This window comes from Ambystoma mexicanum, chromosome 12 (assembly GCF_040938575.1).
Source record: "Ambystoma mexicanum isolate Mex_15411 chromosome 12, UKY_AmexF1_1, whole genome shotgun sequence".
Classification (NCBI taxonomy): domain Eukaryota; kingdom Metazoa; phylum Chordata; class Amphibia; order Caudata; family Ambystomatidae; genus Ambystoma; species Ambystoma mexicanum.
Window position 1 is genome coordinate 64,995,284 of NC_090936.1, and position 13,643 is coordinate 65,008,926.

Here is a 13,643-nt window from a genome sequence, read left to right on the forward strand (position 1 = left end):
TTTGGTAGAACGCTAAACACAATGACTTGGCTACTTTGTCTCAGTGCCGTTTGAGTCTGAACTCTCGACTGTACTTTTTTCTCCATATTGCCATTCTCAATTTGGTTTCTTAAATTTTTCTAAACTTCACATACTCCACTTTCAGCCTTCCACTGTCAGAGTGGTCGGCACCACTCAGGTTCATGGATTTCTCAGGGATTTTGGTGGTTCAAGCAGCAGCCTCTCCATACAGCAGTTTGAAAGTTGGCGACTCTCTGCCCTTCCAGCAAACTCAGCCTTCTGTTCTTCAGACCTTGCTGGAAGGGGGCTTAGATCCTTTTTCTTTTAAATTGTAAAGGCTCTGGAAGTTTTGGCTCCACCTCTTTTCCTATAATGCACCGATTTTTGGACTGCTACATGCCCAGGGAAAGTCGGGTAATGTAAACTAGGCAAGCCATCTCGATTTTGTCAGTTACTTCTTATGGAAGCCAACACGTGGACCGCTACATTTTGGTGAGCGAATAAGAGACTAGGCAGGTTACATTTATATTTTATAGGGGTTATGTAGGGGCACTGCCACAATACTCTGGACTGATCCATTTTCAATGTTAAGATTTTTGCAAGAGGTGACATGTACAGGGGGGAGGATGATTAAACACTTTACCCATTGGTGATAAATTGCAAGCGAGTAGGAGGGGTACACATTGACTATGTACGGTGATGCAAAGAAGCAGTTTTGACAGCAGTAGAGCATATGGTACATAAGAGAACTGTAAAACCACAATGTACTAAACCTTGAAAAGCATGTGTAGAAGTATAGAGTGGTTCCGCATCCATCATTTTGGGAATATCTAGGATAAGCAGGACTCATACATGAGGATAAAGGCTCCAATTTGGAATACCTTTATTTGCATTCTTGGGTTACATTAAACCGATGACGCAGGAAAGGTATCTGCTTGTTGGAGGAATACCGATATTCAATGGGAAACCTTACATATCTCCTAGACTGTTAGTGGGGACTGTTCACATGACATTTCAAGAACTGAAGCATGTGGTTGGGACGGGTTGTACTACTCGCTTTCTGGTTGCGGGGGCTAATGATTCAGTGTACAGGACACCGAGACCGATTACGACTACCCATTGGCGTTTGTTCTCCATTTATATAAGTGTCTGGCACGCTGGAAGCAGATGGTTAACTATGGATATTTTCATATATGCACAGACATTGGGCACATACATTACTGGGCACTTAACGGTTTAACTGAATCCATACTTTTGTGCCGATACTGGACTGGATTATTTCTCACATTGTTACTTCATGATGTAACACTTGATGTAATGTCCAAAAAGATTTAAAACTATGGTTTTTACATTTACTCAAACCGATTTATCTCCATTCTAGTTGTTGAATTGCTATAAACTAGCAACGTGGAATAAAGTTTGTACTTGCAATCGTATGAATTCCATGGGGGCTAATGTTAAAAATCATCTAGCTTCAAAGGATGTGTTGGCCAGAAAATGGGCAAGTTAAAATAACACTTTAAAACTCGAACCAAGGAATTGCTCAGCTCATGTTGTAGGTCTCTCTTCAAAGCAGACTTGGCTGGGAACTATCATTTTAAATGTAGTCTTTCTTGCATCACCGGGGTGCCATAGCAACCAAACGCTCCTCGGAAGCACACACTTTTGTGCCATGTTCCTTTGGGGCCTTTCTGTTGTACAGTAAAGCCAAAAGGCACTAGTGTAGGTTATGGGTCAGTTTATTGGCAGTACACTCACATTACAAGTGCCAGACCCTAAACAGATGTGGTCTGTACAACCTAACAATGATAGTTCAATGCGTTCGGATTGAGAAAGGGTAGTTAAGGTTACATGACACGGTCACTTACATGGAAGGACCAATGGGAGAGTGATGGGTCTCTGGGGCAGGGGGAAGCCCCCAGATCTGTGATGAGATCCCTGCAGCTGCTAAACAGAGGATCCCCTAGAGATTCCAGAGCCCTGTCCATGAACGGAAGCCTCTCATGTAGGAGGGCATACAGCGGAGCATGCCATGCCAGTACCCACACCATGGGCACGGATATTGTGCCAGGTGGTCTCCCCTCAGGATATCGCCACTGGTACCCCATAGAATATCTGGAGTGCTAAGACATTTGGAGGGTGAAAGGATGTGGGAAATCAGCCAGTTTTTGTCCCAAAATAATAAATACAAAAAAAGCACCTCTTCTATTTCCATGGCAGCACGCGACTGGTATCCAAGTCACCTGGGGAAAGGTTGCCACGGGACGTCATTTCCCCCAAATTTGCACTTGCACGAAAATCAAGCACTTTCCCAAAATATTCTATCACTAAGCTCATTTATTGGTCGCCAAGGAGGTATCGCAGTCCAAATGATATTGCTGGGTACTTGGCAAAGATGACCCCTGTACTTACGTATGTTGCAGAAAGTGTGGGGTCATAAACAACTGAGATAACCCGCTTCGAAACTAAAATGCTTAACATTTTGTTTAGAATGCCTAAGTGATTGCCTGTTTAATATCTGTGACTAGAATTTAACAAACAGCAACATAATATATCCAGAGATGCCCTTTGATTTGAAAACCTTCTATCCCTATACAATGGAACGATTGTAGTGAGTTATTTAGCAGCATATAAATCTATTGAGCTAATACAATTGGGTACTATAGCCTAATCACAAAGGTACATAAAAAGTGGCTAGCAGGCTTTAAGCAAGACAATAGCAGGATTAATTTGTTGCCATGTAAAAGACGGCTGAAGGAAAAACTGGTGTCTTATAGCTATGAAGTTAATCTAGTCAAACTTGCAACAAATGTGAACAGTGGACGGTTTACAGCATATATTATGAAGCAGGTACTTATCGCGAATGAGGTCATGGCTTACCCAAGTATCACAACAATTCGACAATACCTGCTGATAAAATGCAATAGTTGCCCCGTGTTGGAAATTATAGGAGCCCATCTCCTTCTGAACAGAGCAGATCGCCTGTGTAGGAATGATACTGTTGAATCAACGGAGCATATATTGATAGATTGTGAAAGTTTAACCAATATTCGAATTAAATGGATGAAATCATATGAGAATAAATGTGACAGTTTTGACACATAAAACGTGGCAGAAACTAAGGTAAGGAAACAGCACTTGTATCTATTTTATGGTGACATTTTTTAAAGAATGTATAGCGATTTGACGCATTGTCAAGAGGTGTATTTAAAACTTTTCTTAGTGTGGGAATTTTAAGGATTTTGCTAAATATGCTGTGTGAAGTTGCGGTGGAAATATCTTGAGGAATATGTGCTTGGAAATCTACAGGTTTAGTTGAAATGCTCTATTTTCAATCGGAATTAATGTCCTGTAAAGATGTTTAGACTGTAATTTAAAATGGTGTGTTTTATACTGTGACAAATATATACAAAAACCTTTTTGATTATAAATAAAATAAAAATATTCTAGTACTGGAGTTAGAATAGTAAATACGTCCTAGAATATGTGGCGGAGGCTTTTTGGGGTTAAAGTTAAATGTTAAAGGTATTTGTACCGCACACCATCAGCAACGGAGTTGGTCCCCAAACGCTCTGGCAGATCTGCAAACGAGAAGGTGGAGTGGGTTAGTAGGGTGCAGAGGGAGTAGGATAGTGAGAGGAGTGGTGTTCTGCTAGCAGCTTCATCTCGGTATGCACCGTGCGCTGAGCTTTGGTGCGAGTATCGGAGCGATGTCAGACCTCGTGTGCTGTTAGTGTGGGTTATGCGTTGTTGCGGGGTGGAAGAAAAGAAAACATCTACTTGGTGACTTTTTCCTCTCCAGGTTCTAATGCACTATACAGCACTACCCTGGGGCTTGACAGCTATATCATTTTTTTTTAATGGAAAAGCACAATCACCTTGTCTAGCAAAAAAAGGTTTGTATGTGAGAGCTGCAGCCAATTTCTGTATTAAAATTAGTCTCTTGGTGGCCGGGAGGCAATGTAGAGACTTTCTAGTTTGAGGCAAATGTTCCCTTATTTAAAGACCAGATACCCACCAACCAAGTGCATTTTTTCACATCAATTTCAGTTAACATTAATTCCTTGAGGAGGCCTGCATATAGACTAGACAACTTTACAATAATCTTCGGCTAAGGGAAGAGGGAGGGGGGGGGGGTGAAGGGAAATCACATTTCAACTTCCTGATTCACTGTGGCTACATTGGTTTTAGGAACCACTCCATACACCAGCGGTTCACTGCAACTTTTAGTGTGACATTCGTTGAAACAAGGGGTTGGGGGACGGGATTTGAGGCATTGGAGTATGTCCTTAAGGGATCCCTCATCCATGTCCTGTAGGGCTTCAAAGGGGCTTTGGGGGGCAGTCCAATGTCAGATACCAAACTTGATTTAGCCTTTTAATAAAAAGCTCATAGTGAGCTGCTAGTACATGATGATGTATAGCGGTCCTTCTCCTCTACACCATGGCAGCCTTTTCTACTGGCTCTTATTCCAGCTTAGAGTCTTCAGCCTGATCTTCGTTCCCCAAAAGAAAAAAGAAACACTGAATGAAATTATGTCAAAGATGTTAAAATACTCAAAACGAAAAAAGGTAGAAAAAACAAATGCAGAGTCTCGGAACGTTGCAGAACCAGAAAGTACCCAGAATGAGTGGACTCTTCTGAGGAAGGATTATTCAGCAACTAGGCCATAGGGGTTCAGACAAAAAAATGCTACATGGAGTGCACAAAGATTGAACCAGATGGATGGGAATTTCAAATACATTTTTTATGTAAAGATCAACTATAGGAGGAATTGGAGACTGGATTTGGTGGTGTACATTTAATGTCAACAGTATTTAGAAGGAAAACATTTCGTGAAAAAAGTATTATTTAGAGGAAAAATGATTAGGAAAAAAAAACAACTTACCATATTTTACTTGCGCAATATCCCCAACAACTATGTCGGCCACAGGTATCTGGATGACTTGACCACCGCGCACAACAGTAAACCTTTGCTCTTGCTCAATCCGATTCTGCAAACCGCGAAACTGTTTCTCCTTACTCCAGTCATTGAACGCCGTCACTAACACCACGCAGACCACCGACAGGAGGATGGCCACTCCTTCGATCCATCCCGTATCACCTTCCTCTTCTTCACCGGCGCCAGACGTTGCTTCACATACTGCAAAATAGACAGGTCTTATGCACTTCTCCAAACACGTTCATCTTAAAATCGACATGGCCATTGCACAAGATTGTAGTACCTTTAGTTCATAGTTTCACATGACAAATTTCTTCCATTTCAATTCTTTGCCATTTCAAAAACCTGATTCATGTACTGGTTTCTATCTTTGTGGCCAAATGTAAAGGCCATCCATTTTGTTAGGAAAGCTCATAAAATTCCTCCAAAGCATAACCCTGTAAAACTGACAGTAGTGACAGTGCCACGAGGGCCTAGAAATTGAGCCACATGCCACCTAGTAGACATATCATAGAAAAGGTAAATAAAAAAATGAAAAAATATTTGCTGCTATATCCTTTAGAATTGTGATACGTTATTTTATATTTTTTTACAACAGCCAAACATCTACACATCCCTTTTTTCCCACGAAAAATACACCTCGCTTTAAAACAGTGTAATCCCGGTTATAACACTACCAGTTGAAAAATAATAATTACACAAACTCCGCCTTGGTTGGAGAGACCTTTTAACTGCCATGGTCGCCCCCCCCCATCCCTCCTGCGCCAAGGCCTTTGTCGATTTTGGTATTTCCCCATTCAATGCCTTCTAACGTTTTCTGTTTCATTAACCCCTTAAGTGCCAAGGACGAGGTATCTCGTCCTTGGCAACAGGGAGGTAATCCCAAGGACGAGATACCTCGCCCTTGGCACTTTTTGGTTCTAGTTTAACATAAGAAAACCCATAAACTCACAACTAAGCCGGCTATGCAACCTTAGTTCTATGCCCCTCATGGGTCAGCTTATGACCATCATTTGACAAACATGGCAACTACATCAAACAGCAGAGAGGAGGTCTATTGGCTCACACCGGTCACAGCCCATCCACTCTTCAATAAGGTACAGTGCTTTAGTATTGTTCGCCAACCCACCTCATCGCTTTGGGGAACATCTGTTCCCGCTCTCCAGGGGGGGATGCCGTGTGCATGCTGGACACCCCGGCTGCAGGTGGACTACTACATATTTGAAGTGAACATACGTTCTTCCAGGTGACGGGATGTGTGTCTGAGGTCAAGTGCAGTGCAATGGGATGAAGGGAGTCTAGGTACGCGGGAATTTACTTTGCAATTTTTTTTTTTAATGGAGGTTTCAAAATTGGAGGTTCTTAAACAGACTACTTAAAATGTAATCATAACATACAGTGAGCTAAAGTTTGTTTTAAAATTAATGCATGTGTATTGTTATAATATACCTTCCTGCAGGCATGCCCTGCCCATAACTGCAGGTTGCATCCCAAAGCTGGTGCTCTACACTGTGTGCACTACCTCTGCTGGCAGAATCCAGTACGAAGCGCAGCCATACCCCTAGCTCACCACCTCTGCCAGCACAACCTGCATCTGGTCATGCCTGGTGGCACTGTGCCCAGGGCATGGACTGTAATCTTGCCCCGGTATGCATGATCTTCACTGGCCATACCACTATGACAGTTTGCAGCCATGCACTGCGTGTAGACCATCCTGCCCATAGCTCACGCCAGAGTCACACATTCACTACCCTTTCTAGCATTACTCGCCCGGGAACTAGAAGCAAAGCATTCATTAGTAGACCTGGGCACCCTACCTGCAGTTATTGTGACCATGCCAAACCCTAAGATGAGTATCACAGGGTATAAATGTTAAGTTACAAGCTACTAACCAGTAGGCAAAACAAATGTAAACAAGAGTGCCCCTCTACTGACAACGAACATGATTCCAGTACCCTACTCTATTGAACTTCCAGTTGGGAGGGTCTACAACTACATTTTAGCTAACTGCACCATTCACAGAGAAGAAATATTCATTTCCATATCAGTCCGGTCCCACACACAAGGGCATGTTCGCCTTCAGTAGAGGGGCTCTCGGACCCTTTTTTAATTTGAAAAACGTGTAGCCCAGGGTAATCCAGACGTGGACTCCTTACTCACTGAGGTTATAGAGGCACAACCTCAGCTCCCTGATGAGGCCCTACCAGGTCGAAACACGTGTCTGGTGTTGCTGATGGTACTCTTTTGCAGAGGAGATTTGCCTAGCGTTTTGGTGCTGGACTGCACAAGTGGGTGGGATAAGACCGATCTACAAATGGATATTTTTCTTCTGTGAAGAGTGCAGTGACCAAAAACGTGGTTGTAGACCCTCGAGTGGTAAGATTCCACAGAACACATTATTTCAACCATGTTAGACATCGGGAGATGGGGTTTTCCCACACTAGTTTAAAAAAAGAAAAAGGTAACTAGCCCCCTCAATTATCTGCAAACATACAACACACCATGTCTCAACCGCCAAGAGCCAATTATTAGCCAGTGAAAAGTGCAAATTGCAAGTCCTGGACTGCATGCTTGCACTACCAATCCAGTCAGCACTAACCCCTCCACCCGCGATTCCACTATATATGCCTGTACTACTCCAGAGCATGACCTCCACAGTGAGTTTATTCTATCATCACCTGGTTCTGAGGATGTAGGCCCCATTTGATGATAAAAGTCATTTTTCCTCGAGTGCTGAAACAGTACTCTGTATTTCTCAGGATCAGCCCTCGGAAGAGTTACTACATCCCCCACGCCTCCACAATGGTAGGTAAAACTTAAACCTCAGACCCTTCGTTGCAATATCTTGGATATTTGGCTCAATGCTCGACAGAACTCCGGTCTACCGATGGTTCGGGTCCAGGGAAGGATAAATCTAGCAATTGGGGAGTTCGGCTTCCAATTAGTTTTAAGTAAATTGCTGAATGGATTTACACCAAACCTCCAAAAAGCACTGGTCCCCCTTTCAAATAGGACGATTGCAGTAAATCCATACAGCGTTCTGCAAACCATATGGTTTACAGTATTTATCAGAAGCCACTTTTCATAAACAAAGAAAGGCATAAAGACAACAGTACAGATTAAAATAAAGGAATACAGCGACAAACCAAATAATTAATTTCCAAACTTTAATCTAACATACTTACATTCATTTTCTCCTCCAGGAGGACGGTAAAAAGAAAGGCCTAAAGATATCACGGCGGCAATTTCTAATATAATTAACGTTACATCCTGTAAAGCTTCCCATACTAACTGAAGAAAAGTTTTTGGCTTTTTAGGAGGTATAAGATTCTTCCCGAATACTTCTTGTCTTCTTTCCAAATCTGCTGGGTTTCCACTTAGACCTACAAAACAAAATGAAATTCGAAAGATCGAATTACAATTTCATTTGCATGGATTAGCTATATTTTCAGGACTATTTTTAAACCATAGAAAAATACACTGCACAAGCCGTAAACAAGATCTTTCATTTAGGCCGCAAAACAAAAGAGAAGCTCAAACCTAGCAAACAGTCTCTGTAAGTAAAAGGAAGAGCTTTTTTAAATGTGCATTTATTGATCAACAGGAAGGACACTGACCAGAAAGAACAAGAGATTGTAAAGCAGGCTGCATGGGATTGCTCCAAAGAGTAGTGAATGAGGAGAGCGGAGGAGGAGAATAATATAGAATGGAGCCACCACAGATTAAGAAGGTGGACATTGAGTAAAATATCTGCACCATTGCATAGAGGATAGTAAAGAGAACCGACCACTCCCCTGCACGCCTTCAGTGACCTTCCCTATAGAGGAGTGTTTTGAGGGCAGTTTCAAAGGCAGAGAGATTATGCCCTACTTCCAGTGATGGGGCGCAGGAGGCGGCGGCAGCAGGGTTGGGTGTGGTGGCGGTGAGGCAGGAACTGTCAGTTTGAATTGTGAGTGAGCTTGTAGGACACAAGATGGACAGTTACGTGAGGCAAAGTCGGTCTTGTAGAGAGGCGGGACGTTTGGGCAATCCATTGATAGAGCGATACAAGGAGAAAGAATTTGAAGGGTTACCTTTGTGCTATAGTGAGCCAGTCTCTGGTGAGATTTAAGAGATGGGCACGATCTGTTGTAGTTAGTGTGTGCATCAAAATTTACAATTCTATCTAGAAGGAGGTAGCAGTAAAGACAATCAGACAGAGGCTAGAGTAGCTGTAAAGGCAGGGGAGGACGCAAGTAGAGATAAAAGTTTGATTAGTGTGGTAGGAGAGTTTGGGACAGATCATTTAACGAAGCCACTACAGCTGGTGAGACAATTCATTTCTGGAGCATTGGTTGCTGTTAAAGAGGACTCCAAAGTTACATCGTTTGGGAGTGGAGGTAAGGGGATCAGCGGGAAAGTATGGTGGGTATGGGGGTGATGGGAGCGGTAGATGGCTACTGTCGTGCAAGCGTTCAGCAAGAGGCACATGAGTACCATCCAGTAGAGGGGTATCCAGTCATAATTTCGAATACAATATATTGGAAAGTAAAAATGTCGAAAATATTTAGTCGAAAAACAAAAATGTCGAAAAACAAAAATGTCGACTTTTTTTCGACTTTTTTCGATTTTATGTGTTAATAAATATTTTATTAAACTTTTTTTAAAAAATAATTAAAGGTATTTCCATGGGGGGTGGGGGTGATGGGGAGGATGGGGGGGGGGGTTGGGGATAGGGGTTTGGGAGGGGTTTTTAAATAATTAATTAATTATTTAATATTATATTAAAGATTTTTTAAAAATAATTAAAGGTATATCTATGGGGGGTGGGGGTAGGGGGGACCCCCCCCATAATAAATGTTACTATCTGGGTAAAAAAAAAAAAAAGTGTTTTGGGTTTTCGATTTTTTTTCGACATTTTTTTTTTTCGAAATTATGACTTTTCCTATTATATGTATGTTTTTTCGACTTTTTTACATTCGACATTTTTTTTCGACATTTTTGCTATTCGACATTATGTTTTCGACTTTTTGACTATAAACCCAGTAGAGGATGGCAGACAGTTGGGTATGCGAGAGTATTGGTTGGTGTGAAGGAAAGAAAGGAAAAAAAGCTTTGGGTGGCTTGGCAAAAAAAGCACAAGAGAAGAAAGCCTATTTAAATATGCAGCCAAAGCAACAGACCTTTCTTTTAAGGCAATGTAGGTTGCCAGTGATTGTCCTAGTGCTACTATGAAGAGCACAGCACACTGCTCTTTTGAGGCAAGGCTTTCCCTACTAAACAGAATGTTGCTAAAATTGGTATATTTACCCCATCTATTTGCTCTACAGAGGAATGTTCAGTGCCCTCCAAAAGTAGAACACACCCTGCCCATTTAGAATTGGCTGGATTTCACTGGATAGCAGATTACTTTGTTATTAAGAGAAGGGGATCCAAATGCCACTACACTGCTAGTGGTACAGACAATCTGACCAAGATAAATCTCAGCACAGAGTATTGGCTAGTGGAGACATATTGGCTCATATAGAAGGGTAACCTTGAGAGCTTGGAGCAAAGACCAGGTCTTCCAAGCCCTCGATTTCATAGGGATTTTCTTGAATTTTAAGATTGAGAGGCATAGATCTTTGACCTGTACCATGTATGGCACTACTCGGTACAGTGTAGCAGGGAAAGCAGTGCATTTTGTGTTTTAACCATCTTTCTCAGCTGTGGCTGCAGGCCTGTGGGATGAGGTAGTGAACACTGAGAAATCTGTGGATAGGGTAGAACGATGGCCAAAGAACGGCCAGTATTCCTACAGCACACTAGGTCTGACTTGCCTACTATCATAATGGATGGTTTCAGGAGTGTTGAGGGTCAGAAGGAGGATGCTGACTGAGGACATTTTACCTTGTCTTATTAAAGAACTAAGAATAAAGTCCAACTTTCCCCAATCGTACGTGTCGTCTCTGAAAGTCCATCTGACCCGATCACTTAAAGAAACAAAAAAAGGCAGGAGAATGACTCTTCTCCTGCTTGGTGTTTCAACCCCTTTCGTATTCACAAAGAACTGCCTTTTAATATATGATTTTCCAATAGACTTTGGCAACTCTTGTTACCAGTTAGCATACATTTTTCCTCAGGTTGGTATATCTACTTTCCATTTTAGGAGTGCCTCCTTGACCCAGATTGATTGATCATAAAGGCTACCTTGGCCTTGAGTTACTCGTACCTCTTTCTTGCTCACCTCCCACTGTGTTTGGCAAAGAATTTGATTTCCCCACTTTCCAGGGTAGAGATATATGTGCTTTACTATTCACTCGTTTGGTTATGTGGCTATTTGCTTTCTCTCATTGCAAGTATTCAGATTCGTTAATGTTGGTTCTAATCTCTTCTCGCTTCCTTTAAGATCATTCTGGATTGATCTTTCACTTTCATTCACCTCCCTTCTAGGGAACGTTATTCTCTTGCTAAGGTTATCACAGTTCAGATTGATCAAGTTTACTTTCACCTCTTTCTCATTCTTACAGAGATGATTTTAAGGTTCATATAATGATAGCTAATCAGGCAACTTCTCTAAGGTTCTCATGGGCCTTGCCTGTGTTCCTCCACCGCACTGTTGAGCCGTTCTCCTCAGCGTCCTTGTTAGGTGTTCTTTGCTCTTCCGCTCAGCTTCTCTATATTTCAAAGGGGCGCCGTGCCACCTACTGCAGCTTCCCTACCGCGGTATCAGCACTTTTGTAGGCTTGCTCCTGATCACAACTCTTTTGGGGTCCGTCAACACAAACTCGGGAGCCCACCTTAGTTCGGGCTCTCTCAGGCTCTCCGCTACACTAGGCTCTCAGTGTGCTGCTTCCAAGCAACTTCGGATTTCTGGGGCTTTGCGTCCTGCTGTGCCTCCGCCTCCTCCAGTTTCACGTTCTCATGGGACCTCCCCTGCTTTGAAAGATGTTCCTCTTTCCTCTTGTTCTTCTTCTCTCTCTAGCCGATGAGTGCTCATCTATTAATTCACTCGTCATAGTGAATTGGTTAATTTTGTTTAAAGGGACAGTTTCTCTTTCTTCTAGATAATAGCATTTGTTAGCTGCTTCTTCTTCAGCCCAGTCTTGTTACTGGACATTATTTGATAGGTTTGACAATTCCATATATGCCATCAAGATTCTTGTTCCAGGGAGTTCCTCACACAATCTGAGTCCTTGTCCCCTGGGGGGGGGGGGGGAGGGAGTGTCACTCCCATTGAGATCCCACTTGTCTCATTGGCGAGGGAGGGCGTTGCGGAGCTGTCTCACCTCCCTAGCCTGAAAGGTAGTGGCGAAACCTCCCTGTTACAGGCACTGCCCTCACCCTCAGTGTGTTGCCCGTTCCTCCCATTGGGCTGACTTGAGTGTCTTGAATGACTGTTCAGCCCACACCCTTCTTGTGTTACATTCAGTCATCCTCAGGGTAAGGGCCCCACCAGGCCAAGTGCTGAGTCATTGTTCAAAATGTACACATTGAGGTATAAGCCTTCCTGGCCGGTCTAGTTTCTGAAGGGTTGACCAACGGCAGACCTGCATCAAGGAAGATCACAGAATGTGGTAAGAATTACATATTTTAATAGTTTCACACGTTCTTGGTCCTACCTTGAGATGGGAAGGAGGTGCTGTATCAGATGAATTGTATATGGGCTGGCCCAGAGAATAAGCCTCCCTGCATTGTCTGGCATAGACTACAGAACTGGAGGATGGCTCTGTGGGTCATGGCTACTCTTCTGCGAGAGGGGGCCCTTTCTTTAATGGAAGGCTTGTGGGATTATGAAGAGGCAATACACCCACATGAAAAGCACCAGAACGATTCGTGTTGGGCGAGATAAAATGCATAAAGACTTGCAGCAACAGGTGATACACAGTCCACTCACTGAGCCTTTTATTTTAAGTATCCAGGGAATTGAAGTTAGATTATGGGGCGTGCTTTGAAGGGACACTTTTCAGGTTCGCCAACACATTCACCAGCTGTGGAGGGTCTCATCCAAAATAAAGCTGCAGATTCCCAAGAGGGGTAACAATCAGTGGGGAGGGATGCCAAGTGGCATGGCTGCCACCCGTGTAGGGGCTAAAAGAGACTTCCACTCAGCCCAGAGGGTCAGAGCAAAGAGGAGTTAAACAGGGGGGTGGGGGGTGGGAGGGGACGAAATCAGTGCAACTCTGAAAATAACGGATTATTGGGATATATAGCGATTGAGGCAGGCAGGTAAGGAGCCGCTGAGAGGGAGAGGTTGAAGAGAGATGAGTTATTTGGCGAAAATTGGCGCAAGTTGCTTAATAGTTTGGGGTGTGAAGGCATAAATAGTGGACAGGAAGGTTTGGCAGAGAAGATGGGTAGTAATTCAGCTGAGGAGGTTGTAAAGAAGTGGGTGAGTAAAGAGTAGGGTTGACCAATGGTGGGAGGAAAGAGTGAGACATGAGAATGGACTAGACGTCACATTTTTTTGATTTTGGCAGGGAGAAAAAGGAGGAAAAATCATCAGGAGAGATGGGAGGGTGGCGAAAGATATCTAGGGGGATAAAGGAGCGCTATGTACATTGTTTGCAGGGGTGGAAGACAAACATATACAAGCAGTGTAGTAGGCAGCAGCGTTCAGAGCATTGATAGGGAGAAGGAAGGAGTCTATGTGGGTGGCAAGAAGAATGAGGGAGTGATCTTTATGACAGAGACCCAGGTAGAGAAGAATTTGATTTTTCCAATTGTTATATTACCTGGGAAT

At 43.0% G+C, this 13,643-nt stretch overlaps 1 protein-coding gene across 6 annotated transcripts in view; it reads right to left on the reverse strand.

Moving 5' to 3' along the window:
- The window catches only part of ATP2B1 (ATPase plasma membrane Ca2+ transporting 1), a 551,789-nt gene that overhangs the window by 277,189 nt on the left and 260,957 nt on the right, over window positions 1-13,643 (reverse strand). For all 6 annotated transcript variants that reach the window (XM_069628007.1, XM_069628002.1, XM_069628005.1 and 3 more), the window contains exons 3-4: window positions 8,128-8,325; window positions 4,889-5,143 (exon numbers count right to left, since the gene is read on the reverse strand). In XM_069628007.1, the coding sequence (XP_069484108.1) occupies window positions 4,889-5,143; window positions 8,128-8,325 (453 nt within the window). The remainder of the gene's footprint in view (window positions 1-4,888; window positions 5,144-8,127; window positions 8,326-13,643) is intronic.